The sequence below is a fragment of the Xiphophorus hellerii genome, chromosome 5, assembly GCF_003331165.1.
Source record: "Xiphophorus hellerii strain 12219 chromosome 5, Xiphophorus_hellerii-4.1, whole genome shotgun sequence".
Classification (NCBI taxonomy): domain Eukaryota; kingdom Metazoa; phylum Chordata; class Actinopteri; order Cyprinodontiformes; family Poeciliidae; genus Xiphophorus; species Xiphophorus hellerii.
Genome location: NC_045676.1, coordinates 71,080 through 99,025, shown reverse-complemented (window position 1 = coordinate 99,025; position 27,946 = coordinate 71,080). Strand labels below are relative to the sequence as shown.

Sequence of the window (27,946 nt, the reverse complement as noted above, 5' to 3'; positions counted from 1 at the left end):
CCAGACCCAGACCCGGTCAGGCTTTCACACCCAGAGCAGGAGCTGCATGATCGCATCCACGTCTATGAGACCCGACGGTACCGAGCCGAGTCCACCGAACCGGCCCAGCTGCTCCCAGAGTCTCCGCTACGGTCCAGAGAGGCAGACACCGGCAGCTGCGGGCCGTCTTCCCGGAGAATCAGGGGATCCCCGCCGCTAGCAGCGCCGCAGCTAACAGGCTAACGGTACCATGCCCTCCTCCCGCTGACCCGAACCAGCGAAGCGACTCCCAGCTGCAGACCGCGGATCTAACTTCCAGCCAAGCCTCCGCGGCTCCACCGCGGGACGGCCAAGGATGGTGGCGGGGACCGGGTCCGCTTCGGAGGATCGTCCCGGCCCCGCCGGACCCGGGGCTCGCTTCATGTAGCCCGGCCTGCCGTGCCGGTCCGGCCCGCCGCGGGGCTCCAGCTGCCGGCCCGGGCCGCAGACATGCAGGCCGCCCAGCCGCAGTACGACTTCTTCAGCGAGGACAACGCCGGAAAGTGGAGAGGCCTGCTGGTTCCGGCCCTGGAGAAGGTACCGCCGAACCGAACCGCTCTGACCCGGTTCAGTCAGGGAGACGATAGGACCAGAAGCAGATCAGGTCCAACAGAGACACCCTGGAGTTCTTGTCCAACTCGGTCCAGGTTCTGACCCGTCCTCTGTTGTTATGGTAACGCTCAGGTTGTACCATAGTCAACTCCTGGACTGTTCAGTGAATGGTTTCCTTGACAACCGGTGATGTCAGATCTCTGTATGACGTCACATAGGTAGACAGAGAGGTCGTGAAGCCAGCAGCTGCGGTTTCAGGTGGTTCTGGGTCTGGGTCAGAACCTGGACAGTCAGATTTCACCTTTGCTCCACACCTGCTGACATCATCGCCAGCCGGCCAATCACTGACCCTTTTCGTTAGTGAATAACCCCAGAGCTGCAGCAGTCACCTGTTCCTCAGGTGATCTCGGTGCTTCCTGGTTCTGGTTCTGCAGCTGGACCTCAGGTCGGCGCTGTGGGTTAACCAACCAGGAAGCAGCTCTGTTGGAACTGGCCCCGCCCACATGAAGCTCGTCATGGTGGAACCAGGTGAGCTCAGGTGACTCTCCAGAGAAAACAAGTTCCCTTTAGAACCAGAACCCACCGGGTCCAAACGGAAATCTGTCTGACCAGAACCAGCCCAGATCCGGTTCTGACCCTACAGCAAGCTCAAGCTTTATGGTTCTGATCCGGGTCCTGAGGCGAGATGAATCGGGTCAGAGTGAGCGCTTCCCAGTCCGATTCGGAGAAGCACCGGAAGTTTGTGTTGCTCCGGCCTTTACTAACCTTCTGGGGACCAAAGCCGGGTCAGAGGTCAGAGGGGGAATTAGGTTAGGCAACATGTCTGGTTAGCCATGAATCGCAACTAAAACCAATGGAAGCCATGTGTGTGTGTGTGTGTACAGGTGTTGTACCAGGTGCATCCTAACCTGAAGTCCCAGCAGGAGGCGCTGCAGTACATCGAGGACCTGATCCTGCAGCTGCTCAGCATGCTGTGTCAGGCTCAGCCGCGCACCGTGCAGGACGTGGAGGTGACACACACACACACACACACACACACACACCTGTCTGTAACATGGTGGGTTTAACTAAAGCTGATGACGTCATGCAATGGGCGTGGCCTTTCATTCACGCACTCTGGCTCTGCCCAGTCCCTCTGTCTTCCTGCCAGCCAATCAGCAGCTTGCAGCTGTGATGTCATCGTCAGGACTTCACAGAGCTGCTGATTGGCTGTTTCCATGGCAACTGGTTTCCAGAGAGGTTCAGTTCAGAGCTAGGAGCTGACAGTACTGGGACCAGTTCAGAATGGCCAGATGGCCTGAGCCAGAACCAGACCGAAACCGGACCAGAACCGATGCTCAGCTGGAGTCCACCAAGCATCACCGGGTCCAGGGTCCAATATGGCCCCTGCAGGTGAATGGTTCTCCAGAACCTCTTTAAACTCGCCGGACCCGGTTCTTTTAGACGTTTGGGCCCACTGCTGGACTCTTCTCACGGTGCCAGAACATGGAACCCGCTGGGTTCCTTCAGCTAGAACCTGGCAGAACTTTCTTAGAGTAAAGGGACGGCCAGCAGGGGGCAGTAAACTCATCATCTGCGACCCAAAAAGCCGTGTCAGATACAGAACCTCAGGCTGCTCTGTTGACCTTTGACCCTCCTGAGGACTATCAGATCCTCCAGCTTGGACTCCAGAGGACCGGTTCTGGTTCTGGCCCCGGTTCTGACCTGTCTCTCTTCAGGAGCGGGTCCAGAGGAGTTTTCCTCACCCCATCGATAAGTGGGCAATCGCCGATGCTCTGGCCGCCATCGAGAAGAAGAAGAGGAAGAACCCGCTGGCACTTCCTGTTGACAAGATCCACCCCCTGCTCAAGGTATGCTGCTCTTCATCCTCCTCTTCTTTATCCTCCTTTTCTTCATCCTCCTCCTCCCCCTGCAGGAGGTGCTGGGCTATAAACTCGACCATCAGGTCTGCGTCTACATGGTCGCCGTTCTGGAGTATATCTCGGCAGACATCTTGAAGCTGGCGGGGAATTACGTCAGGAACATCCGCCATGATGACATCACCAAGCAGGACATCACTGTGGCGATGTGCGCCGACAAGGTGAGCAGTTGAAACTTAGACCTGACATTCGTTTCGGGCTTGTGTGGTGCAAAGGTCAAAGGTTAGATAAGAACATAAACGACTGAGGAGTCGGGGAGGACGAAGCGATTTCTCAGCAGTTTAGGAGGAAGAAGACAAAGCTGGATGGAGTGATGAAGAGGAGGGAGCTGGTTATCCTGAGGGACGGCAGCCATATTCATTATTTATTGATCCGTTCAGACAGGAAGTGACGATGACTCCGGCGTTTCTGGGCAGAAGAAACGATGAAGAGCTGAACATCGGTCGCCTCCAAATCACTGAATGTAGTGAAGAGATTCGCACAAAAGTGATCAAATATTTAAAAACTAAGATTAATAAAATACAGAAGGATCATTTGTAAACATGGTGGAACTTTGGAAGCTGACTGCACAAACTGACCCCTGTTGCCATGGCTACCCACCATTGCCCTGCTGTATCCATGGTGACGAAGGGCGCAGGTGTAAAACCTCGACAGAGTTTTCCGAAAACTAAATTTTCATATAAAACGGAATTCATAATTAGTGTTCAAAGAACGAATGAGACATGAGCGTTTCGTAGTTTGACTTACACTGATGATGTCACTAGACGGTGCCGGCATTTGACCCAGTTACTAGGAAACAGCGACTCAGCAGCTACAACAAAGGAGAGCAGCAACGTTTTAATGGGTCGGATCGGGTCGGACTTTCAGGCCGCTCTAACCTCCCTGCGACCTTGCAGGTTCTGATGGACATGTTCCACCAGGACGAGGAGGACATGGGTCTGTTCCCGCTGCTGGACGAGGAGCCGTCAGCCAATGAGGAGCAGCGATACTGTGACCTGGTCCGGAGCTTCCTGGCTGACGGACACCAGTACCTGAGGCAGCTGCACCTGCTGCTCAAGGTGTTCAGGGAGCCCTTCGCCTCCTGCCCCGCCCTCTTCTCCACACAGGTACGGCTCTGTCGGTTCCGGTCCGTGTTCAGGTTCTGACCCGGATCGGGTTCTGACCCGGTTCCCTGTTCCCCAGGACGTGGACAGCATCTTTGGCCGCCTGGCAGACATCCAGGAAGTGACGGTGAAGCTGCTGGGCCTACTGGAGGACACGGTGGAGATGACGGACGAGGGCAGCCCCCACCCGCTGGTGGGCAGCTGCTTTGAGGACCTGGCAGAGGTGAGCTCACCTGGAGCCGCTCACCTGGAGCCGCTCACCTGGTTGCCAATCTGTCCTCTGATTGGCAGGAGTTGGCCTTTGACCCCTATGAGGCGTATGCTCAGGAAGTCCTGCATCCTGCCTTCCACGATCACTTCCTGGATTTAGTGACCAAACCTGGAGCATCTGTCCATCTGCAGGTAAGACCGGTCACACCTGCGGGGGCGCTTCACCTGACAGGTCCCACAGTGAAGATGAAGTTCTGACATGAGTGAGAACCGGACCCCCAGTTCGACCGACCATGACTCTGGAACCGGCACGTTATCATGCCTGCAACCGGTCTAGAGGCCGTGGAGCTAGCAGCGCTAACGGAAGCGCAGCCAGCAGTGGTTTCCTCTTCTCTTATTGGGTCAGGGTCCCTTTAAATACAGAACGATGATGATGATGACTGATGAAGATGGACCTCTTCATCCTCTGTTCCAGTCCATCTGCGAGGGATTTAAAGAAGCCGTCCGCTACGTCCTGCCCAGGCTGCTGCTGACCCCCGTCTACCACTGCCTCCACCTGCTGGACACACTCAAGGTCACACACCGTCCTCCACCTCCTCCTCTCTCTCTCTCCTCCACCTCTCTCTTTCTCTTTCTCCTCCACCTGCTCTCTCTCAGGGTCCAACAGCAGATGGACCCAGGTCCAAGACAAAGAACTAGGTTCTGTTGAGCTACTGGGTCAGAACCGGTCCAGAACCAGTCAGTGATCCTGTGGGTTCTGCTGGTTCTGGTTTCCAGTCGAGCCAGAACCCTGCAGGTCTGGTTCGTGGTTCTGGTCCTGCTGGCCCCCCATGCTGCACCTGTGCAGGTGCCCTGACTCAGGTTGTGTTTCCATAGCAACTGGAGGAGCGCAGCGAGGATGAGGAGGATAAGGAGTGTCTTCGTCAGGCCATCACGGCGCTGCTGAACCTGCAGAGCAGCTTGGAGAGGATTTGCTCCAGGAGCCTGGCCAAGCGGAGGCTCAGGTAGGAACGTCTTCCTGAACTTGGATCCAAGTTCAGGCCTCATCTTCACCACAAAACACTGAACACTACAGTCGCATTCACAAGCACACACACATTTAGACACCGATACGCAGATGGGTAGGCAGTTTGGGGTTAAGTGCCTTGCCCAGGGGCACATCGACATGTGGCAGGAGGAAGCTGGAATCGAACCTACAACCTTCCTATGTCAAGACGACTACTCGCCCTGACTAACTTCTCTGGATAAACAGAACCACACAGGTGAAGCCCAGCTGGACGGGTCAGCTAACCCCTAGCGCTCTGCTACGCTGCAGCTAGCATAGCCTGCTATGGATGCTAAGGCTAGTTAGCATAGTCACTGACAATGGTGGCTAAGCGGTTTTTGTGTAGTGGTAAGTTGTTTCTCTGCCATTAGCATATTTAGCAGTGAGTACATGGGGTTGATTGGTCGCACTAAGCCCCTCCTCCTGTCTCTGATTGGTTGTTTTTGGTGCATTTCTTCACCAAAGTTGGAGATTAATCTGTTCTCTGATTATGCTGTTACAACATGGAAACAGTTTGAATAAATATTTTCTAATAAATAAGTAAAAAACATTTCTTATAAAAGTTAATTGCCGAAGCTTCGATAAGTTCAGGTCATTGAACTCTAGAGGAGTTTGCAGCAGCGTTCACACCGAAACTCGTCTGACGCTTGTGTATGGAGTTGAATTTCTTTCACAATTTTCAATCAAAAAAAATCATGTCAAACAAAAAATAGAGTTGTGATCAAAACTTTTGGATTTAAAAAAAAGTGTCAAACAAAAAAAAATTATCTCAATCAAATTGTAAGAATAAATTTTATTTAACAAAAAAATGTTTACAAAGCTTTTTTTTTAAATTGAAATCACTAATTTTTTGTCTGAAACTTATTTTTGCATATCGGAATATTTTACTTAACAGCCTAAGTTTTTGGTTGAGTCTTAAGTTTTTTTTCTGATGCTCCTTCTTTTGCTTGCGATTCTCACATGAACATCCTGGGCGGGGCATAAAGACGAGCGACGTAAGACGTGTTCCTATTGGTTACGAGCGATGTAAGACGTGTTCCTATTGGTTACGAGCGATGTAAGACGTGTTCCTATTGGTTAGCGCTGACTAAAGCGGATGCCTCCGACTCCCTGCGATCTCAGAACTCTGTCCCGAACTGCAGGGCTTCTGTTACGGGACACAGAATGTGACTGAATGGTTAGTAATCTTCACAAAATTACACCGTTCAGCAGCTACTAAAGTGTCCATCCTGTTTCAAAGAAGAAATCTTACACAACTTATGACGACAGTCACATATTTTGTCTGCCGTGATCCCCGGTAGCATATCGTGCTAGCTAATGTTAGCACTAGCTAATGTTAGCACTAGCTAATGTTAGCACTAGGGAAAGTGCATAAACTAGGCTTGTTTAATATTCGCCTGTCTTTATGTTGAATTCGTTAACCACCTCTGTCGAGTGGCATTAAGCGTGGAAAATACCGAATGTATCTGGATGAAATATGTTAAAAACTGTTGTGTAGTCCTCTGTGTGTGTGTATTAACTATTATTATTAGCATTAGCATTGAAGCTAAAGTGGGAAAACACAGCGGACCGCTGCACCAGTGTTATTAGGTCCAGTTAATGTGCACCACACGTTAAGTGACTGTACAGATTATAGGGTGTGATGGACATGTCCAACATGTCCATTACACCACGAGTCCCCATGTCTCTCTGGTCCCCCGCTTCCTCTTCCGCCTCTGACCTGTCTCTTTTTTCTCTTCCTCAGCGAGCCGGCCTGCCGGCTCCACAGCCAGCAGGTAAAGAGTAAGCACCTGGCCATCAGGAGGATGAAGGACGTCCAGCGGAGCATCGACGGCTGGGAGGGGGCGGACATCGTCCAGTGCTGTAACGAGTTCATCATGGAGGGCACGTTGAGCCGCGTCGGTGCCAAGCATGAGCGCCACATCTTCCTGTTCGACGGTCTGATGATCAGCTGCAAGGCTGGCCACGCGCCGCCGCGGCTGCCCGGCGCCGCCGCTGCCGAGTTCCGCCTCAAGGAGAAGTTCCTGATGCGGAAGGTCCGGGTGGTGGACCGGGAGGACCGGGACGGCGAGTGGCGCCACGCCTTCGAGGTGGCGCCGAAGGACGGCGGCGGCGTGCTGTTCGCCGCCAAGTCAGCAGAGGAGAAGAACGGCTGGATGGCGGCGCTGGTGTCGCTGCAGTACCGCGGCACGCTGGAGCGCATGCTGGACCAGGCGCTGCTGCAGGACGAGGAGCAGCAGATGCGGCTGCCGTCGGTCCAGCGGTACCGCTTCGCCGAACCCGACTCGGACCAGAACGTTGTGTTTGAGGACAGCGTCCAGTCCAAGTCTGGTATCCCCGTCATTAAAGCCGGGACGGTCCTGAAGCTCATCGAGAGGCTCACCTTCCACCTGTACGCAGGTGAGTATAGGCAGAACTTTCCACGGACTGAGGCGCAGGACCAACCAAGACTATACAGGTCATAATCCGCTATGGAACCAAATAACACCTGCCAACCTTCCTCTGCCATAGCAGTGTCTCTGGACTCCCAGGAACTGTTAGCGGTAGCAACTTTAGCGGTAGCAACTTTAGCGCTGCTTTCTCTGAGATTCACCGTCTGAAGATTCAGTTGTTATATTTCTCCTAAAATGTTTACTATTACTATTAAGACATGAGCTCTTTCGGCAATGTTGATTGATTTTCATTGATCAATCGTATTAATTATTGATGCAGTATTGCTGACGGGGTGTCTTTAATGACCTTTGGGCTCTGAATGCATCACCACCCAGTCTGGGAGCGGTCCGCCTGCCTGACCTGGTTCAGCCTGGAAACGGGTCGGTAGGCTTGGTAGGAGGACCCCCAGATGGGAGCTGTTCTCCAGAACCTCTGAACCCGGTCCTCGGTACACTCTCTGAACCAGAACCACTCAGTCATGTTTCCTGTTTCCACAGATCCAAACTTTGTCCGGACCTTTCTGACCACGTACCGGTCCTTCTGCCGGCCCGGGGAGCTGCTGGACCTGCTGGTGGAGAGGTGAGCTCATCTGGCCTCATGGGCCAATCAGAACCTCCACAATTCAGACCAGAAAGTGACATCACACAGACAGCAGGTGTCAACGCTGAGCCTGAACCCAGTCTTCCTCTGAAGTGGTTCTGGTCCAGACTCTGGATTAGGTTGGTTTTGGTCCAGACTCCCGGCCCATCTAAAGGGTTACAGGACCAATTTTAAAGGTCTGCAGCCATCTTGTTTCCTTTGGTCCATTACTGACACAACATTTACTGTCTGCACATGATTATTCTTGAAATATAAAAAACAAAGACAGATTGGTAACTAACATCACTTTCTAACTTCATAAACATATGAACATGTTCATCTCAAAGTAATGAAAACTGGACAAAACCAGAGCAAACCTGGAAACCCAAACTGTTCCCTGTTAGCCAGCTATCTGGGCCTAGCGCAGCCTGACTCACCAGGAGCTAACTAGCCTAGCATGTCCTCACCTTCTTCACAGGTAGGAGTCAGGCTGGTTTGGGGGGCTGCTGACTCTGACTCGTCTGCTGTTAAGTGGTAAAACCAACAAGTTAAATATATTTTCAATAAATATTTGTTCTTCACTGATGGTGAATTAGAGGCTAACAGCTTAGTTAGCTTAGCTACAGACTGCTAACAGGTCGATAGCCACCGACCTCTTGAAGAAAAACAGGGTTACAAATTGACTGACTCCCTTTCTTCTCTAACCCTGGTTTTATTATTATTTTTTGGGCAGCTGGTTATTATCTCTTTCTCTACTGACTGCTAAACACCGTCACCGTCCGGCGCGCTCAGCAGGAACAAACCATTTCATGTAGAAACGGGGGGTCACTAAATATGGACGCTGGCTTTCTGGTCTGGGAGGGAGAACATTTAACTCTCACTGCTAGAAACAAGTCAAATCAACCATAGCATTTATTGGATTAGTGACAAAAGGGCCTTTTGGTATTAAAAAAATACATTTTTGTGGGGGGGCCCCCTAGTGGTCAGGCCTTTGGAGTGCTAACTTTCCCTCCTATGAGGAACACTCGGTTCTGGTTCTGGTCTTAAGTCTGGTTCTGGACCTGGTTCTAGTTTTGGCCCGGTTCTAAAGCTGGTCTGTGTCTGCAGGTTCGACATTCCTGAGCCAGCGCCGGCCGAATCGGACCCGACGGACGGGTTGGAGCAGCTACTCAGCGCCGACCTAAAACGATTCCGTAAAGAGTTTGTTCAGCCGGTCCAGCTCAGGTACAGAGCTCCTGCTGGCAGTCCTGGTCCTGGTCATAATCCTGGTTCTGGTTCTGATGTACGGCCCGTGTCGTCCTGCAGGGTTCTGAACGTGTGCCGCCACTGGGTGGAGCATCACTTCTACGACTTCGAGCGAGACCCGGGTCTGCTGAGCCGACTGGAGGACTTCATCGCTTCGGTCAGAGGTTGGTGCCGGTCCAATACCCTATCCAGAACCAACACTAACACCTACAGAACCAAAACCAGATCCAGAACAGTGCTGACCCACCTCCTGCTGCAGGTTTGACCTGTTTACCTGGATCCACTCAGGAAACGGGCCTGGATCCGGAGTGGACCTGGACTTGGACTGGACTTGGACTGTATCGGACCTGGATTGGACCTGGACTTGGACTGTATCGGACCTGAATTGGACCTGGACTTGAACTGGACCTGACTGGATTAGACCTGTACTTGGACCTGCACAGAACCCAAAGGTTGTACCTGTACTAGAAGACGCTGTCCCTTTAAGACAGCTCTACTTCCTGGGTCTTATTTCAGAATCCTGATTGGTCAGCAGGCAGTGGGAGAGAGTCCCCTGCTGGGCGCCACACCAACCTGCTGCTGGTTCTAGATAACAGACTTTCACCACCAGCTGGTTCTGTTGGTGGTTCTCAGCCTGACTGCTGGTGCCTGGTTCTGTGGACCCGGTCTGGTCCGGTGAGCGGTTCTGGTTGTGTTGCAGGGAAGGCCATGAGGAAATGGGTGGAGTCCATCACTAAGATCATCCAGAGGAAACAGCAGGTGCAGGTGAGCCAGGTGAGCCCCCCCCCCAGCATCACTTTCCAGAACTCGCCCCCCCCCATCGAGTGGCACCTCTGCAGGCAAGGAGCCGTTGAGACCTTTGACCTCATGACCCTTCATCCCATCGAGATCGCCCGCCAGCTGACGCTGCTCGAGTCTGACTTCTACAGGTAACTTACGTTTCCCAGCGCACCGGGCCCGTCTGACCTCTGACCCCTGACCTCTGACCTGGGCCCTCAGGGCGGTGCGTCCGTCAGAGCTTGTGGGAAGTGTCTGGACCAAGGAGGACAAGGAGCTGCACTCGCCCAATCTGCTGAGGATGATCCGGCACACCACCAACCTCACCCTGTGGCTGGAGAAGTAAGACATGGAGCCCACCTGGAGGACACCTGGTGGTACCTGGAGGACACCTGGTGGTACCTGGAGGACACCTGGTGGTACCTGGAGGACACCTGGTGGGCTCCAGAGCCCCTTTTGCACTGCATCTCTGACCCGGGATTGTTTTTGCATTAGCTCTTCCAGCCCGGTACCACCCCGCTCCCTGGAACCTCAAGAGCTGCGGTTCCAATCGGGCCGGCCAGACCGGGTCGGTGTGGAGTTAGCTGTTGATTGGTTCATTGGCTGCGGGGGCGGGACAAAGACCAGGGGCCTCACGCATAAAACAGAGCGCAGTTTTCACACTAAAACTTGGCCTACGGAAAAATTTAGAAAACTGCGGCACACAAAAAGATACAGCTGCATAAAGCCGTGCGCACCACCTGGCCGCGCACCGTTCCTTTGTAAATCCTGATTTGTGGGAAACAGAGCAGCTGCTGCTCCGCCTGTCGCCTCCATAAATACATATTAATATAAATCAGTATAAATACCCAGAAGTCCGCTGCCACGTGAAGCAGTAACCATGGCAACGGCCTTGTTTGTAGCAGTATAAATATTTATAACAATAATAATAATTGTTAGGTAACCTCACAAAAATAAAAATAATACATTTTAAAGAGAGAAAAAATCCAAATAATAATAATAAAAAGAAAATAAAGAGATTCTGCAAATGCCTGTTAGAACATCAGAGCGTTCAGCTGGATTTAAAGACACAGAGTCACTGAGTGGGAAAATGGACGTTTATTCTAAATACAGGAATCATTTCTAGTGTCCCTTATATGAAAGTGGGCTGACAGGAAAGGGGGAAGACGAGCGGCAAATATCGCCTGGTCCAGGAATCGAACCCGTGACAGCCACGTCGAGGACTCAAAGCCTCCAAACATGGGTCGTGCCGTCCCCTACGCCACCACGGCACGCCCCCATAGTAAAATAAAATATTAAAATCTTGAAAAACACCCGAAATCATCGGCTTTGATGCTTTTTGGTCTAAATAACTGAATGTCGTCAGATTTCAGTGGATTTATTTGAATTTTGACTCTTTGTAGTTTATTATTGTCCACAGAAAACCTTTCCTGGCTGCTGCACATTTTCACGCCAGAGAAAAAGTGTGTGTATATTTACGCAAACTTTGACGCAAAGTAAATTTTTATACATGCCGTAATATATGTGCGTAATATATGGCGCCGCACATATTTTGTGCGCACGCGGCTTTATGCATGAGGCCCCAGATCTCTGGATCAGAGGAGCACTAGACTTTCTCTGTCTGTCATTTCAATATGCTGCATCAATAAATTCCCGTCATAATCTATTCTTACCCTACACTGGGATTACAATCTCCTCTTCGGCCAAAGATGTTAATGGTAAATGTAAATAACATTTCTCCAATTGAACCGATCAGAAGTCAGCAAGGCTGTGAACGAGGGGATTTCCGTATCTGCCGTCGCTCCATCTGGGAAATCCCTCCTGGCTCAGCGGTAGTTCAGCTCAGAGACCACATTCAGATGAGATTTTTTTTCCGTTAAATGTCGAGCCGAGGTAAATGTTTCCCTCTGCTTCCTCGCTCATGAGCGCATACAGAAAAAATGGGACTGGAGACCCAAGAAGAAAACCGTTCTGCGGTCGCTGGGGAGATCACCTCGGTAGCTTTAGCAAGAATTCGATCCCGCTCAATGCAAAACGACCAGGGCTATAGGACCAGTAGGACCGGGTCGAACGGAGCTGGGATGGGCCAGGCCAGACCCTGCAGTGCAAAAAGGGCTTTGGTGTCCTCAAGGTGACGTCCACTCAGGCTGCCTTCTCTCTGCAGGTGCATTGTTGAGACGGAGAACCTGGAGGAGCGGGTTGCTGTGGTTTCTCGGATCATTGAGATCTTGCAGGTTTTCCAGGAACTGAATAACTTCAACGGCGTTCTGGAAGTGGTCAGCGCCATGAACTCCTCACCTGTCTATAGACTGGACCACACTTTCGAGGTAGAGCCCCCTGATGCTCCACCCATCCACCTGACCCACAGAACATGGTCCAACAGGTCTGGCAGGTCCAGATCACATGGTCTTAGATGCATCCTGGGATTTGTTGGATCTGCCATCTTGTTTATAGAACCAGACAGAATGCATGTTGATGACTGCCATAGTGGGGATCGGCTAAAGTTCCTGTGGGACCTGGTGAACAGAACCACTGGTACCAATTCTGACAAATCTGCTTCTGTTTTAGCAAATCCCAAGTCGCCAGAGGAAGATCCTGGAAGAAGCTCATGAGCTGAGTGAAGATCACTACAAGAAATACCTGGCCAAGCTGCGCTCCATCAACCCGCCCTGCGTCCCTTTCTTTGGTACAACCTGGCCGCGGCCTGCTGGTGCTGGTACCGGCAGAACTCCGCTCTGATGGTGCTGTTTGTGCTGTAGGGATCTATCTGACCAATATACTGAAGACGGAGGAGGGAAACCCGGACTTCCTGCGGCGACACGGCAAAGACCTGATCAACTTCAGCAAGAGGCGGAAAGTGGCAGAGATCACTGGAGAGATCCAACAGTACCAGAACCAGCCTTACTGCCTGAGCGTGGAGCCCGACATCAGGGTGAGGCGCTGCTGATGTCACTTCCTGTGTCATGGAGTAGGGTTGAAGGTAATCTGTTGTGTCTGTGGAGCAGAAGTTCTTGGAGAACCTGAACCCGATGGAGGACCTGTCCGAGAAGGACTTTGCCGATCATCTCTTCAACAAGTCCTTGGAGATCGAACCTCGAAACACGCGGTCGTTGCCTCGTTTTGTAAGTGTTGCCATAGTAACTGTTCGTCACATGTTAATTTGTTCCATGACACGTTCTCATTCCTGGTCCAGGTGAAGCGGTACACCTGTCCTCTGAAGTCCCCGGGGATCAGACCCACGTCCGCAAGGGTGGGCAGCATGAGACATCCTACCCCACTGCAGAACGAGCCCAGGAAGATCAGCTACAACCGGGTCACCGACAGCGAGTCCGAAGGCGGCGTCATCTCTGCTCCCAACTCCCCCCGCACGCCGCTGACTCCGCCCCCAGCCTCCGCCGCGTCCAGCTCCACAGATGTGGGCAGCGTGTTCGACTCGCCTCAGGGTCCAAGCAGCCCCTTCCACTCAAGTAAGGCCTGATCTGTAGCTGTGCCCGCAAACATTAGCCACGCCAAAACTTGCCCATATACTAACCCCACAAACCATAGCCCCACCCACAGACACAAGCCCCGCCCACAGACTAGTATTTGAGGCCAATAGCTGTTGTGAGACATAAATTTGACTTTGACTAGCTTGCAAAGCGTAACTCCACCCACAAATACTGGCGTCAAGCACATCCCCGCCCTCTGACCCCTGAATCACCCTAACTCCGCCCTCTGAGGGCCACCAGACGCCCCTCGGTACGATATTAGCAGGATATTCCTTTCTGCTCACTGATGTTCTGATCTTGCGATCCACACTAACCTTCATCTCAGAACCAATTTCCACAGCGGAACTGAGCCGGTTCTGCTCCTCTGACCCGTTTGTTCTGCTCGCCCTGCAGCCTGCGACAGCATATTTGCTGTAATCTCTCTGCCTCACGGCCCACGTTAGTATGACCCTCCGGACTCTCCGTCATCACACCTCACCTGTTGGCGCACGCCTAGGTTCAGGCTGGCCGGTGCTGGGCGGGAAACTTTGGGTCTGCATCCGGGTTCTGTAGGGTGTATGAATATATTTGGGCCTGGTTCTGAAACAACACAGAACTGTTTTTCGAATCTGAGTCATCTCTGTTGGTTGGACTTAGGAACCATCGGAATTTCTTCAGATCCTGGAATAATTGGGCCATTGGTTCTGCTGCTGATCCGTCACGGACCCACCCAGCACTGACCTGTCTCACCTAGTCAACACCTGTCTCCATGGAAACCATCAGCTCACCTCTGACGGTGTTGGAAGGAAACACAACTACTGGAGCATTAGCCTTCAGGTTCCATAAAACTGCAGCCTGGCAGAACCCTGACCCGGTTCTCCAGGTTCCAGTCAGGTCATGGATTAGAACCAGTTTACCGGATAGAACCCCAGTCTAAAACCAGTCTACCTGCTGGTTTCGGAACCAGACTGTAGTCGAGTTTCCTTTAAATCATTCCTTCATCTCAGCCTCATTGAACCCGTTCCCTTCCGTAGAAACCCGGTCTGTGTTCTTCCCGGTCCAGCAAATGTTCTGGATGTTTAACCGGTTCTGACCCGTCTCGTCTCAGGGTCGTCCTCCGTCTCTTCAATGGTGAGCTTCAGTCGGACTTCAGAGGACGTTGCCATCCCCCCTCCGGTTCCGCCGCGCAGACGACCCGAATCGGCTCCTTCTGAGTCCTCCCCAACCAAGGTACCGGCAACACGACCAGACAGCAACACGACTAGACGGCAACAGGACCAGACGGCAACACAACCAGGCAACACGACCAGACAGCAACACGACTAGACGGCAACAGGACCAGACGGCAACACAACCAGGCAACACGACCAGACAGCAACACGACTGGTAAACATCCTGTTTCTGCCCCTCCCTTTCCTGTTTCTGCCCCTCCCCTTCCCCTTTGACTCCGCCCCCTCTCCAGGTCCAGTCAGCGTTGGAGAGCCCCCCCGCTGTGCCTCCTCGCCAGCCCACCTGTAAGCTCCTCCCCCCTCGTTACTCCTCGCTGTCCTCGTCTCCCCCAGACAGCCCCCCCTTGCTGCCTCCCCGAGAGCCGCTCAGCTCCCCCCTGCACCTCCTCCCTCCCCCACAGGGGCGCTCTCGCTGCGAAGTCTTGTCCCAGGCCTTCTTCCCCTCCTCCTCCTCTTCATCTCTGAGCTCCGCCCCCGCGCCCTTGACTTCCTCACCGCCACTCACCCCCACAGGAAGGAAGATGCCCTTCCCCTCCCCGCCTCTAGATGGCCCCCCGGTGCCGCCGCGCCACAGCGTCCCCAAACTGCCCCCCAAGACGTACAAGAGGGAGTCTCTGAGCAACGTGCCCCCTGCTGGACACGCCCCCTGCTCTGCGGTTGGACATCTTGTGAAAGAGGCGGAGCTGGAAACGCTATAGCTGATTGGATGAACAAAGAGTTGGCCCATGAGAAGGTTCTGACCCGTCAGAACCAAACTGAAACTGGATCCAAGTGGTCTCTTTTTCCGGTCCTGGAAGTTTGTTCGTGGTCATTTCATTTTTGGTCCTCATCTGGGAGCTGTGGGAACCGGATCAGAACCAGTCGCGTGTGTTGAGAACTGATTGGACCAGAGCTGTGGTCCGCAGCCTGCAGGTACTGGTCCAGGACCTGAGGTACTGATGCTGGTTCTGGTGATGTTTGTTTGTTTGTTGTAAACAAAGGGAATAAATGTTTCTGCCTCTGATGCGGCGCTGCTCTTTATTTTCCTCCATGGTCCCACTGAGCATGCTCAGTCTGACTCACCTGTTCAGGTGCTTCTCAGGGTTCAGGTCTGGGTCTTTGGTGGTTTTTCATGCTGACCTGTCCTGTTCCCCAAGAGTTCTACAGAACCAGCCAAACCCGACAGAACCGATTCCCCAAGCTTCTGGTTTGGACCCGTCCTGCCTCCTCCTGGTTCTGCTGCTTGTCGTGTTTTTCAGGTCGGACCAGAGTTCTCTTTCTAAATGAGACGAAGGACGTGGTTGGATGTTAAGTGGTTGGATGTTAAGTGGTTGGATGTTGAACAGCGCCAGCTGCCAGGAACAAACGCAGAGCCTGGTGTCAGCCACCGGGGGCGCTGTAAGGAGATTTTATTGTTGTAGAAAAAACGAGACAAACTGATTAATGGTAGAATCTGATTTATTGGACCAATCAGGACCGCACTGTCCGTGGCCCGGTTCTGCAGAACTTTAAACCCAGCTAGCTGACAGGAGGTCCAGAGAAACACAACCGGAACAGAAAGTCAGTTTGGTTTGAAAGGATTCAAACTAAACTGATTCATGATCAGCTGATTGGAGGAGACCAGCAGGAAGGGGCGGGGCTTCAGCCCTCAGATTTAAAGGGCCATGCACACCCGTTTCCACCTGGTTCTGTTCAGGAGCTTCTGATAGATCCAGACTGTGGTCCAGAAACCTGTTTGGTACCAGATGGCTCATCTAAAGCCAGTTTAACAGGAACTGGATCCAGACTGAACCAGAACCGCTCTGGATCCGTCTCAATGCCCAGGTGGAATGGGTCCATCTAGACCCGGAGCAGTCTCTGGAGCCGGGCTGGTCTCCAGAACAGGGTCAGAATCAGGAACCGGGTCGGGCTGGACCCGAAGCAGTCTCTGGACCCTGTCCAGGATGATCTGGTTGGCGCTGCTGCAGTCGTCGGGTCGATATGGGGCCCGGATGGTCAGAACACGGGCGACCCGAAGTTCATTCCCATCCTCCTCTACCGGAACCCGGTTCTGCTGGAGCCAGCGGCGAACTCCGGACCTCCTCCGGCGTCGCTCGCCCGGATCCGGGCCGCCGGTCTCCGGAGGCGGGAGGAGGGAGCGGAGCCGCTCCTCCGTGTCCGGGTCCGGTTCCTGCAGAACCTCCACGTGTTCCACAGCGTGACCCAGAACCACCCGGACCGACGCACCGTCCTCCCCGAAACTCACCAGAGCCACACTGGAGACAGAACAGAACCAGAACCACATCAGAACCACACTGGAGACGGAACCAGAACCACAAGCTGTTTCTGAAGCATTACGTGGGCCGGAAGAACACCCTCAGGTCTGTAGGGTGTGAATAGTGATCACGTGTGTCTCACCTGTGGGAGACCGGGTCCACGGTCAGTAGCCAGCCGCGGTGCTCCTCCCGCTGCTTTCCCGCCGTCACCCTCACCTGTCTGTGGACGCACCGGAGCCACAACTGCGGACCTGAATGAAGCCAGCCGCACTGCATCACGGTCCTCTGATCAGTAGTCGGTCATCAGCCCTCTTCTGAACACCGGTCCCACTCTGCAGGCGTCCGCAGGAAACACGGCAAACACAAGAGTTCCGCTTTATGCTCCTCAAGCAGCCGCTGCTGCCCCCTGCAGGCCGGAACAGAAACAACGGTTTGATTTCCTTTGAAGGGAAAATTAATGTTCAAACTAAAGATTTTAGATGTAAACATGAGGTGCAGCTTTTCTACAACTGAGCAGCGATCTGTTATAAACAAGACAAGGTGAAAAAGAAAAGAAGACGTTTGTCCAGGTGGGAAACTGTCTCTATCATCTCCAAGATTATAGAGAATAATATAAAAAATAAAATAAAAAGAAAAGTTGAAGTTGCATCTTAATAAAAAACTGAAAACTTTCAGATCACTCCAGAAATATTGAAATCAACATTATCTTATTTATCAGCACCAGTTATTGGTTCAAAGTATGTGTTCAATTTGTAGATGAAACTTCGGATCCAATATGGCTGCTACTCACATTACCAGCATGCTGTGGCGAAAACGTGTTTGTATTCCCAGAGTCAAAATCAATGTGACATGCAGAGCCTGCATGTTTCCATGTAGAACAGGGGTGTCAAACTCCAGTCCTCGAGGGCCGGTGTCCTGCAACTTTTAGATGAGCCTCTGCTGCACCACACCTGAATAGAATAATTAGGTCATTAAGGTTCTGGAGAACTGATCTACACAAGGAGGAGGTAATTAAGCCATTTCATTCCACTGTTTTGTACCTGTGGCACATCTAAAAACTGCAGGACAGCGGCCCTCGAGGACTGGAGTTTGACACCTGTGATGTAGAAGGTAGAGTTTAAATGATGATTGGAAGACGTGAGCAGCCTGAGTGGGAGCGCGGCTCCTCCATCAGGATGATGATGATGATGATGATGATGATGATGATGATGTGTTGCAGCAGCAGTTCGGCTCTGCGCACTGCAGATTATCTTTCAAGTAAAAGAAAAGAATAGTTTTTGGATTTTTTTATTATCTAACCCTGTTTACTATTAACAAAATTGTTTAGAAAAATGATCTTTTGTGTGAAAACATCTTGTAGTAGCGAGTCTGTTGTGGGAACGCCAAAGCCTGAATCTGATTGGTCAGTTTGCTTTTTCTGTGAGCTAAAAGTGAATGAGGGAGTTTGATCCTCCCGTAGTTCTAAGAGCCGTTTGGATCCCGCCTGAGCTTTTCACCATATTTCAGCAACAAGGCCTTTCAAAGTGCTTTACATCATAAAAACACAAAGTCACGCAACAACGAATCAACAATCGAAATATTACATTTAGTCAAATGCCATCATTCTACTTAATCAATTATATTTCAAAGGCGACTCTAACCAGGTGGGCTTTTAGTCTAGTCTCTGTGTTTCAGCAATTTTGCTGTTTGTCCATCTTTGGTTCTGGATGCAGATCAGAACCAGAACCCAAGAGTTCTGGAAGGTTGATGCAACAACAGCAGATCTTTAATGTATTGTGGTGCTGAACCGTTCAGTGATTTATAAACTACCAGCAGTAGTTTAAAGTCTGTTCTCTCACTGAAGGACTATAGAACCAGGTGGTGTAGAACCGGGTGGTGTAGAACTGGGTGGTGTAGAACCAGGTGGTGTCTCTATCCTCCTGGTTCTAGTCAGAACTCCAGCAGCAGCGTTCTGGACCGTTGGGTTGTCAGTCAGACCTGTGAAGACGCTGCTGCAGGAATCAAAGCCTGGATGAGTTTCTCTGATCTGAGACTTTAGTCTCTGGTTCTGGAAATGTTCTGGAGCTGGGAGAAGGCCCTCTGTGGAACCGGCTTCGACCCGGTCCAAATCCTCTCCCTCCCTTGTTCATATTGGAGGTTAAAGGTCGCAGTGTGTCCCACATTCTCCACATCCGCCCTTGGCCCATTTTGGGTTCTATTTCCGCCCTTACGCTGAGTCCGCATTTTTACGGACTTCGGCGAAGTGTATTACCCACAATTCATTGCTGCATGTGACATTTTGAGTTAAAAGGAGAATGTATGGAAATGTTTTGTTTTTTCCGTCTTTATAGAAAATTCAAAGAAAATATCATGACAAGGCACATTAGTAATAAAAAAGTTTGATTTAATAAACTGAGCAGAAAAAAGAAGAAATAAAAATAACCACAAACTAACTAAGGAAAATAAAAATGTCACAAATGCACAACAAATTTCAAATCTTAAGATATTGGTTTAAAGATTGGCCTTTTATGGGCGTGCCGTGGTTGCGTAGCGGTTAGCGCGACCCATATTTGGAGGCCTTGAGTCCTCGACGCGGCCGTCGCGGGTTCGACTCCCGGACCCGACGATATTTGCCGCATGTCTTCCCCCCTCTCCTTCCCAGTTTCCTGTCAGCCTACTGTCATAGAAGGGACACTAGAGCCACAAAAGACCCCCTGGAGGGGTAAAAAAAAAAAAAAGATTGGCCTTTTATGATGCTATAATGTTTAAACTGTAATGTTTATTAGCTCCACTTTCAATCAATCAATCAATCAAATTTTATTTGTATAGCACATTTCAGCAGCAAGGCATTTCAAAGTGCTTTACATCATTACAAACAGAAACACAAAGCAACATAGAATCAATAATCAAAACACAGCATTAAGTCAAGTTAAATTTGTAATTGATTACGTTTCAAATACAATCCTAAACAGGTGGGTTTTCAGTTGAGATTTAAAAGAAGTCAGTGTTTCAGCTGTTTTACAGTTTTCTGGAAGTTTGTTCCAAATTTGTGGTGCATAGATGCTGAAAGCTGCTTCTCCTCGTTTGGTTCTGGTTCTGGGGATGCAGAGCAGAACCAGAACCAGAACCTGAGAGGTCTGGAAGGTTGATACAACAACAGCAGATCTTTAATGTATTGTGGTGCTAAGCCGTTCAGTGATTTATAAACTAACAACAGGATTTTAAAGTCTATTCTTTGAGCTACAGGGAGCCAGTGGAGGGACTTTAAAACTGGTGTTATGTGCTCTATCTTCCTGGTTTTAGTCAGAACGCCAGCAGCAGCATTCTGGATCAGCTGCAGCTGTTTGATTGATTTGTTGGACAGACCTGTGAAGATTTATACCAAACTAACTGCCAGCTGCATAAAACAGATGGTTTTATGGGTAAAAATCACGTCTCTATTAGTCAAATAAACTGATAAATTGATTATTAGAACGTTTTAATGTGTATTTTTGCCATCTTGGAAATATGGTAAAGTTCACAGAGTGAACTGTCGCAAAAAATAAAGAATATAATCAGTTTTCAAAAGTATTGAAATGATTTTTGTTTCGCTGAACATGAGGGATTATATTGAATTTTCTGTATTCAACATCATCATAACAGAACATATTTCTCCATCAATGACTCAGGAAGCAGAAATACCTTTACTGTACATTTAAAAGAATCTGTTTTGTTGTAGTTTTTAGCAGCAGGACGCTAAACAGGGACCAGTCGGCCATTTTGGATGTGACGTTACGACCCAGGACCGTTCTGTCCCAGCTCTGACCCCTGACCCCTGATGTGACTTTGACTAAGTCCACACGTCATAGGGGCGTAGGGCAAACTGAGCACCTGGACCGGGCCTTTATGTGGCTCTGAAGGTTCAGGTCAGAGGTCATCACTACTCCCAGGTTTCGGGCTGATTGCTGGTTTTTAGTAGTAATAACTGAAGCTGTGTGTTGATCGTTCCTCTTTAGGTCCAAAGATAATAACATCAGCCCAGGTCTTTAGTTCAGCATTAAACCTCCTCAGTATTTAAGCTTCTCATTCAAAAACCTTCCCCTACCAAACTTGTATGTAACCATGGCAACAAGGTATTGTTTTTGCAAACGGAAACAGCAAAGGTCCACATAATCCCTGAACTCTGAGCTCAAGTCCCAGAGGGGATGAAAGGGCGACTTCATGGTTGCAGCTCCTTCATAGCAGGCCAGGATTACTTCAGCTGGTCCAAACGCTGCAGCAGAGTTCTGATGAAAACTAAAAAACAGAAATCATATTTCTCCTGTTTTAGCTTCCCTTCATCGGCTCCCTGTTAATTAAGATTATAATCTCAGATTCTGCTTGTCACATATAGAGGCCATAATAATCAGCTCCATCAGAGATCTGACTGGTCCAGATGTACCTACCAGAACCCTGGTGGTACCAGACTGCAGGTTCTACTGGTTCTGGAGGTTCCAGCAGGAGAATGGGAGTCAGATCCTTCAGTTTACTGAGACGACGCCCTGAATAGATCAAAACTTTGCTCTGTGTGAAGCTGACGGTTAAAAGAGATGTTTGTCCAGTCGAGCGGCTCCACAGCCCCATACACACAGATGATGAAATCAGAATTAATGAACTGATTTAAAGCGAACAGAAATTTTAATAAGCAGAGCCATAGCACACACTCCTGGAACTGAACAACAAACCGTTCAAATTACAAGCTCAATTCAACCAAACTTTTACGCTGAAATCCAACCGGAAAAGACCTGCTTTGTTTCCGGCGCCGGATCAGTGTGCAGCTAGCAGCAGAGCTAACCTGATCGCGGACCGATCAGAACCGTCCGGTGTCAGAATGTCCCGCTTCGGGCGCTACGGAGGAGGTAACCCGCTGTGACTTTCTTCTTAATCGGTACCGGTCCGTAGAACCGTCCGGTACTCTCTCACTGGATAGTTGCGGAGAGTTTTCGCAGCTAGCGAGCTATAAGTAGAGCTAACTGCTAACATTCGTCTGTGACGTCACTGTTGTACCTGCTGCACGTGTCATCAGGTGTTGTCCGTGGTGTTTGTTTCGTGTGATCACAGGCATAGATCAATGGGTTTGATTAACTGGCGGAAGTTGTTAAATTAGCGGGAAATATCCGGAGTCTGGTTCAGTGAGTAGCCAACAGGTGACAGGATGCTGCCCCCTTGTGGCGCACCGGAAATTACAGCAACAAGCTGAGAGCAGCTGAGCCCGCCCACCGGTACATACCTTCAGATTTATTATACTGATTTTAATACAGAGTGATTAACCTTAGTGCAAATTATTATAGCTTATTACACACTGTGGTTCTGATGCCGGTTCCGGTGGCGGTTCTGCTGGTGGTTCTGTCAGTTGTTCTGATGGTGGTTCTGTTGGCGGTTCTGATGTCTGTGGCCTCAGCTCCATCCGCCTCAGGATGTTCCTGTGCTCTGATTGGCTGTTGGAGCTGCTGGCTCCGCCCCCTGACGCTGCCTCCTGTCTGCAGAGTCCAAGGTTTACGTGGGGAACCTGGGAACCGGCGCCGGGAAGGCCGAGCTGGAGCGGGCCTTCGGGTACTACGGGCCTCTCAGAACCGTCTGGATCGCCAGGAACCCGCCGGGCTTCGCCTTCGTGGAATTCGAGGACTCCAGGGACGCCGAGGATGCTGTCCGAGGGCTGGACGGGAAGTGGGTACCGCGCAGGAGCACAGGTGAGCCGGGCGCGGCGGCGGACTGACCGGCTGTCGGCGTGTTTCAGGGTGATCTGCGGCAGCCGGGTCCGGGTGGAGCCGTCCAACGGGATGCCGCGGCGTTCCCGCTACGAGAGGCCGCCGCCACGGCGACCGTTTGACCCCGACGACAAGTGCTATGAGTGCGGACAGAAAGGCCACTATGCCTATGACTGCCACCGCTACGGCCGCCGCGGCCACCGCAGCAGGTACGCCGCTGCCGCCGCCGCCCTGAGGTCACGCCGCCCGTCCGCTCTGGTCTCATGATGCGATCTGCTTCAGGTCACGGTCCAGGTCCCGATCCCGGTCCCGGTCCCGGGGGAGGCGGTATTCCCGGAGCCGGAGTCGCAGCCGGAGTCGAGGGAGGAGGTGAGTTCTGTCGACCCGCCGGTCTGGAACCACGGTGCCGGGCTCTGACCCTGTGATGTCATCAGATCCAGGTCCTCTCCTCGGCGATCCAGGTCCAGCTCACCCAGAAGGTCCAGGTCCGGTTCACCCAGAAGGTCCAGGTCCGGTTCACCCAGAAGGCTGCGGTCCGGTTCTCCTGGGAGGTCCCGGTCCCGGTCGGTGTCAAAGTGCCGCAGCAGGTGGGTGTGGTTGTTCTGAGCACGCTCAGTGCTGAGTTCACCTTGACCGACGGTTCTGTCTCTGCAGGTCCGGATCCATGGGCCGGTCTCATTCCGGATCTCGAGCCAGAAGGTGAGACCAGAGGGGAGTCATGGAGGTCATGAAGGTCATCGAGGGGGTCATAGAGGTCATCGAGGGCGGTCCTGTCCATAGACATGAATTTGTAGAAGCCTTATTGAGCGGATCTGCCCGTGCGATACGTCACACCGTCCGCCATATTGGATGGGGCATATCTCCCGGCCACGTTCTATTTTTAGTTCATTCACACGTTCTCTAATATATCTTTGAATCAAACGGTCACTAACGACAAGATTTCTAACTTTTTGTTCTGAATATTTCATTGTTTTGGGCTTTCTGAACAAAAAGCACAATGATTTTAATTGATACATCTGATTTTGATCAATCCTTTTTATATTGGCATTGATAAACACACACACCTTTACAGGGATGTATTTATAATCATATTTACATAATTTCATAATTCAATGTGCATTTGCTATTTCAAGATATGAAGAAATAAAAATTAGGTATTTTATTGTATAAACTTTGATAAATCAGCCATTTATCAAATATTAATTATATATACAGTACAGACCAAAAGTTTGGACACACCTTCTAATTCAATGGGTTTTCTTTATTTTCATGACTATTTATAAGGCAATAAATCCCACTTATTAACCTGACAGGGCAGGTTGACCTATGAAGTGAAAACCATTTCAGGTGACTACCTGTTGAAGCTCATCAAGAAAATGCAGAGTGTGTGCAAAGCAGTAATCACAGCAAAAGGTTGCTACTTTGAAGAAACTAGAATATAAGGGCTATTTTCAGTTGTTTTACACTTTTTTGTTTAGTGCATATTTCCACATGTGTTATTCATAGTTTTGATGCCTTCAGTGTGAATCTACAATGTCAATAGTCATGAAAATAAAGGAAACTCATTGAATTAAAAGGTGTGTCTAAACGTTTGGTCTGTACTGTATATATACATTTTTTCCTTTGTATTACACTACAATGTGTGTGAAATAAATTATAACAAACTAAATTATTTTCATTTCATTACATAAAGTCTTAATAACCAGCACTTCAGACTGACATATTTCACTTAAAAATACACAAAAAATGAAAATAAATAAATAAAACACAGATTGTTATACCGGTGACACTGGACCCAGTCAGGTTCAGTCTGCTGGTTAAACTGGGAGGAGTCCAGTGACTTCTGATGCGTTCTTTCACAGGCTAACAGTGTAATAGAAAATGCATTCCTCCTTCACATTCAGAAAAACATACATTTTCAGTTTAACCAAAATATGAGAATAAATGCCTCCAGTCTGACCCTCTGATGAACTTCCTGTCCCTCATTAGAAAACTACAACCAGAGTGGATCACTTCTCACCAATTTAGTTACATAGGAAACATTTGTTGGTTGTTTAGAAGCAAATTTCTGGCTGCAGAGTTCATTCTACTCATAAAATATTATTTTATTTCATTCTTACCTGTGAAAGGTGATGCCAATGGATCCAGTTTGTAAAGTAAAACCATTGAAACAAATCCAGCAGTACGTGAAGTTATGGAGCTCCGATCGTCGTAGGACTCAGCTTCCAATGAGGCGTCTGCATATTCATGTCTGTGGTCATGGAGGTCATGGAGGTCATGGAGGTCAGCCTCAGCAGCTGCTGCTTTAGGCCCTAGCATAGCTTGGTATTCAGTCCTCTGTCAGGCAGCAAGGGATCAAAGGTCAGAAGCACCTGGAACCTTGGGTTCAGGCAGAGCACTAGATCCAGAAACTATAATCAATAATCAATAAATCTATAACGGCTTTAATGGTTTCTCTCTCTCTCTCTCTCTCTCTCTCTCTCCAGTCGCTCGGCCTCCAGGACTCCTGCTGACAACTGACTTCCTGTTTGCTCTCTGATGTTTTGTACGAACTCACTCTGTTGTGTAGCAGCTCTGTGATTATTGATTATTAATTAGTGACTATTGGTTTCTGATCAGCCTGCTTTGGTTCCTCAGCCGTTTACTTCCTGCAATGATCTGTTAATAAAGGTTTATCATTCAAACATGTGTGAGTGTTCAGTCCACCAATCAGACTGGATCATAGGACTGAAGCCCCGCCCCCTGAGCCACCAATCAGACTGAGTCATGGGACTGAAGCCCCGCCCCCTGAGCCACCAATCAGACTGGATCATAGGACTGAAGCCCCACCCCCCGAGCCACCAATCAGACTGAGTCATGGGACTGAAGCCCCGCCCCCTGAGCTGTTAAAGTGTTCTTGGAGTCTGAGAAGTTGTAGAAGAAGAAGATGGAGGACTCTTCTTCACCCAACCACTCCTCTTCTTCACCCATGGAGCTCTGTCAGGCAGGTAAGACACACCTGAACACCTGCTGCTATGTGATTGCCATGGAGACTAGCTGTGTTCAGTGAGCTGATTGGCTCTAATCCAGTCTGTATGCCCAGTTATAGCCAGTTAAACCAGTACAGAACCTTAAACTGAGCCAAATCCAGGGTAGAACTCTGCAGAACCTCAGTCTGCAACAGAACCGAGCTGCCGCTTCAGAACCTCCAACTGGACCTCGGATCTGCTAATCTGCTGCGTGGCGTCGGTCACCTGATCGGATCAGCGCTGAGAACAGAGGCAGGTTGTTCCTGACCCACCGGGTCCTGGAGGTTCTGGTAGATCTTGTGTTCTGGAGGTCGGTTGGACCACATCTCCATCTGGGTTCTGCGGTTCTTCATGGAGACCTCATTGATGCCGAGTGCAGTTCCCAGAGAGGAGATGGGTCAGAACCGGTCCATCAGCCTGGGTCTGATTGGCAGGTGAAAGAATGATAGTTCTGCTGGTTCTGGACTCGTTCAGAACCAGTTTTCATAAGCGAGTCCAAACGGGACGGCAGTCAGGCTGAGATCCTATTCGGGTTCTGCCTGGAAGACACCATGTTCTGGATTTATGTGTTTGGAGATGAAACTGTTATACTGGACCAGAAACGGACCAGATGCTCTAGGTTCCGATCTGATCAGAACCAGGTCCTACCCATAATGCCTCATATTCTGCCGATCTCGCCAGCCCTGCAGCTCGTCTGTTGGAGGGAACCCAGGAAGTCCTTGGCGGCGTTCGTCTCGTCTCTGACGGTCCTTGTTGCCATGGCGACGCTGTCGGTCATCAGCGTCGTGTCCTACCTGTTGCTGGCCTGTCTCTGCGTCACCATCACCTTCAGGTGGGTGGAGTTCAGTTGACAGGAATGATGTCACGGTGATGTCATGACGACTCTGCTTCCTGCCGCCAGGGTTTATAAATCCGTGATCCAGGCGGTCCAGAAGTCCCACGAAGGTCACCCCTTCAGGTAGGCCACGGAACCGCCTGGTCTTCGGGCTCCCTGACCTTTAACCCCGTCCCCCGTCCTCTGCCAGGTCTCAGCTGGACCGGGACATCTCCGTTTCCCCGGAGTCGGCCCAGCAGCTGGCCGAGCGGTGCCGGAACCGCTTGAACTGGCTGAGCGTCCAGACCAGGAGGCTGCTGCTGGTGGAGGACCTGGTGGACTCGCTGAAGGTCAGAGGGCAGGATCCAGTCCGGTCAGAGGGCAGGATCCGGTTCGGTGGCCCGGTCTCAGCTGGGTTCTGGTTCTGTTGCAGATGGCGGCCATCATGTGGCTGATGACGTACGTCGGTGCGTTGTTCAACGGCGTCACCATTCTGATCCTGGGTGAGTGGTTCTGGTTCTGGTTCTGGTCCATCTTCTGATCAACTCCCACTGTAATACCCACAGTCACCACTAGAGGCGCTGAGTCGCGCCTCCACCCTCTGGCTCCACCCTGTTATCCTAATATGGTCGTTCCTCAGTTCTGATTATTGTTCTGTTTGCAGCCGATGTCGTTTTCTTCACCGCGCCGCCGATCTACCAGAAGAAGAAGGTACATCACCCTCCTCTTCCTCACTTCACCCCCCTCCTCCGCCCGAACCGACCCGGTTCTCTGTGATTTCAGACTCAGATCGATCGGCAGCTGGTTCTGCTTCGGTCCAAACTGGAGAAGGTTCTGCTGAGGTGAGTCTGCTCTTTGTCGCCTGGTTACCGTTTCCATGGTGATACCTGACGGTGTCGCCGCCGCAGGCTGCAGGACCGGCTGCCTGGAGCTGTGAGGAGGAGCAAAGCGGAGTGAACCTGAGATCGGCCCAGTTCCGGCCCAATAAAGAGTTCTGATAAATAAACTGCTGTGCCGTTTTTATTCATGTCTGCAGAACCAAGAAAAACCGCAGAGACCGTTTCAGAACCAGAACCAACGCTTCACTTAGTTTCAGCTGGTCGGGTCCGGTCCGGTCCAGAATAATCATCAGATTTATTGATCTCTGCACATCTGACCAGTTGGGTCCACAGTAAAGAACCTGGTCTGGACTGGTTCTGGTTCTGATCAGACAACCTACCCATCGTCTTCCAGGGCTCAGGAGCTGCAGCTGGAGAGACAGAACCAGAACCAGATGGAGTCAGCCCAGAATTCTGAAGGCCTGAAGCTGCAGCCTGAGCCCGACCCAACAGAAGGTTCTGGTTCTGATAAAGTGCTTAGTCAGAGCTGTGGTCTTACTGCTTCCCCTGAAGAACCTCCAGCTGATAAGAGGTCAGAACAGAACAGGTGCAGTTCTGACCCGGCAGATCCGGTCCACTTCAGGCTTTAGGAAGTCATGCTGAGCTCTGCTGGGATCAGAGCAGCCAGCAGGGGGCAGCAGATCCCTGCGTCTCAGTCTGAATGGAGACTGTTGTTCCCAGGAGGAGGGGGGGTCATGGGACCTGAAGAGGGGGGGGGGGGGGGGGGGGG

At 50.8% G+C, this 27,946-nt stretch overlaps 4 protein-coding genes across 11 annotated transcripts; 3 read left to right on the top strand and 1 right to left on the bottom strand.

Moving 5' to 3' along the window:
* The first annotated feature begins 437 nt into the window (after positions 1-437).
* On the top strand, positions 438-15,580 carry sos1 (son of sevenless homolog 1 (Drosophila)). 5 transcript variants are annotated; one of them, XM_032562509.1, is made up of 23 exons: positions 438-555; positions 1,455-1,580; positions 2,289-2,420; positions 2,486-2,650; positions 3,386-3,595; positions 3,672-3,815; positions 3,884-3,994; positions 4,278-4,376; positions 4,679-4,806; positions 6,592-7,247; positions 7,778-7,859; positions 8,967-9,083; positions 9,165-9,268; positions 9,805-10,033; positions 10,104-10,223; positions 12,046-12,208; positions 12,450-12,567; positions 12,641-12,813; positions 12,887-13,003; positions 13,075-13,348; positions 13,763-13,807; positions 14,457-14,578; positions 14,811-15,580. In XM_032562509.1, the coding sequence occupies exons 1-23, from the start codon at positions 469-471 to the stop codon at positions 15,273-15,275; spliced, it is 3,987 nt and encodes a 1,328-aa protein (XP_032418400.1). In that variant the 5' UTR covers positions 438-468; the 3' UTR covers positions 15,276-15,580. The 5 variants fall into 5 exon arrangements, with proteins under 5 accessions (XP_032418400.1, XP_032418401.1, XP_032418402.1 ...); XM_032562511.1 differs by lacking the exons at positions 438-555; positions 14,811-15,580 and adding exons at positions 596-1,362; positions 14,646-14,803 and having other exon boundaries at positions 14,457-14,600; XM_032562507.1 differs by lacking the exon at positions 438-555 and adding an exon at positions 599-1,362.
* A 416-nt stretch (positions 15,581-15,996) lies between these two features.
* gemin6 (gem (nuclear organelle) associated protein 6) lies at positions 15,997-21,984 on the bottom strand. Of its 2 annotated transcripts, none has more exons than XM_032562521.1 (3): positions 21,816-21,984; positions 16,954-17,217; positions 15,997-16,811 (listed from the first exon to the last, which is right to left on the bottom strand). In XM_032562521.1, exons 2-3 carry the CDS (start codon positions 17,085-17,087, stop codon positions 16,370-16,372), a joined length of 576 nt encoding a protein of 191 aa, XP_032418412.1. In that variant the 5' UTR covers positions 17,088-17,217; positions 21,816-21,984; the 3' UTR covers positions 15,997-16,369. The 2 variants fall into 2 exon arrangements, with proteins under 2 accessions (XP_032418412.1, XP_032418411.1); XM_032562520.1 differs by lacking the exon at positions 21,816-21,984 and adding an exon at positions 17,602-17,678.
* Positions 21,517-25,200, top strand: srsf7b (serine and arginine rich splicing factor 7b). 2 transcript variants are annotated; one of them, XM_032562515.1, is made up of 7 exons: positions 21,531-21,667; positions 22,295-22,475; positions 22,546-22,725; positions 22,799-22,885; positions 22,951-23,103; positions 23,171-23,215; positions 25,003-25,200. In XM_032562515.1, exons 1-7 carry the CDS (start codon positions 21,640-21,642, stop codon positions 25,034-25,036), a joined length of 708 nt encoding a protein of 235 aa, XP_032418406.1. In that variant the 5' UTR covers positions 21,531-21,639; the 3' UTR covers positions 25,037-25,200. The 2 variants fall into 2 exon arrangements, with proteins under 2 accessions (XP_032418407.1, XP_032418406.1); XM_032562516.1 differs by lacking the exons at positions 22,799-22,885; positions 22,951-23,103 and having other exon boundaries at positions 21,517-21,667.
* Positions 25,201-25,314: 114 nt separating this feature from the next.
* On the top strand, positions 25,315-27,344 carry LOC116719808 (reticulon-3-like). Of its 2 annotated transcripts, XM_032562517.1 has the most exons (8): positions 25,315-25,503; positions 26,206-26,356; positions 26,426-26,482; positions 26,550-26,688; positions 26,772-26,841; positions 27,003-27,049; positions 27,122-27,180; positions 27,247-27,344. In XM_032562517.1, the coding sequence occupies exons 1-8, from the start codon at positions 25,443-25,445 to the stop codon at positions 27,293-27,295; spliced, it is 633 nt and encodes a 210-aa protein (XP_032418408.1). In that variant the 5' UTR covers positions 25,315-25,442; the 3' UTR covers positions 27,296-27,344. The 2 variants fall into 2 exon arrangements, with proteins under 2 accessions (XP_032418408.1, XP_032418410.1); XM_032562519.1 differs by lacking the exon at positions 26,426-26,482.
* Positions 27,345-27,946: the final 602 nt, after the last annotated feature.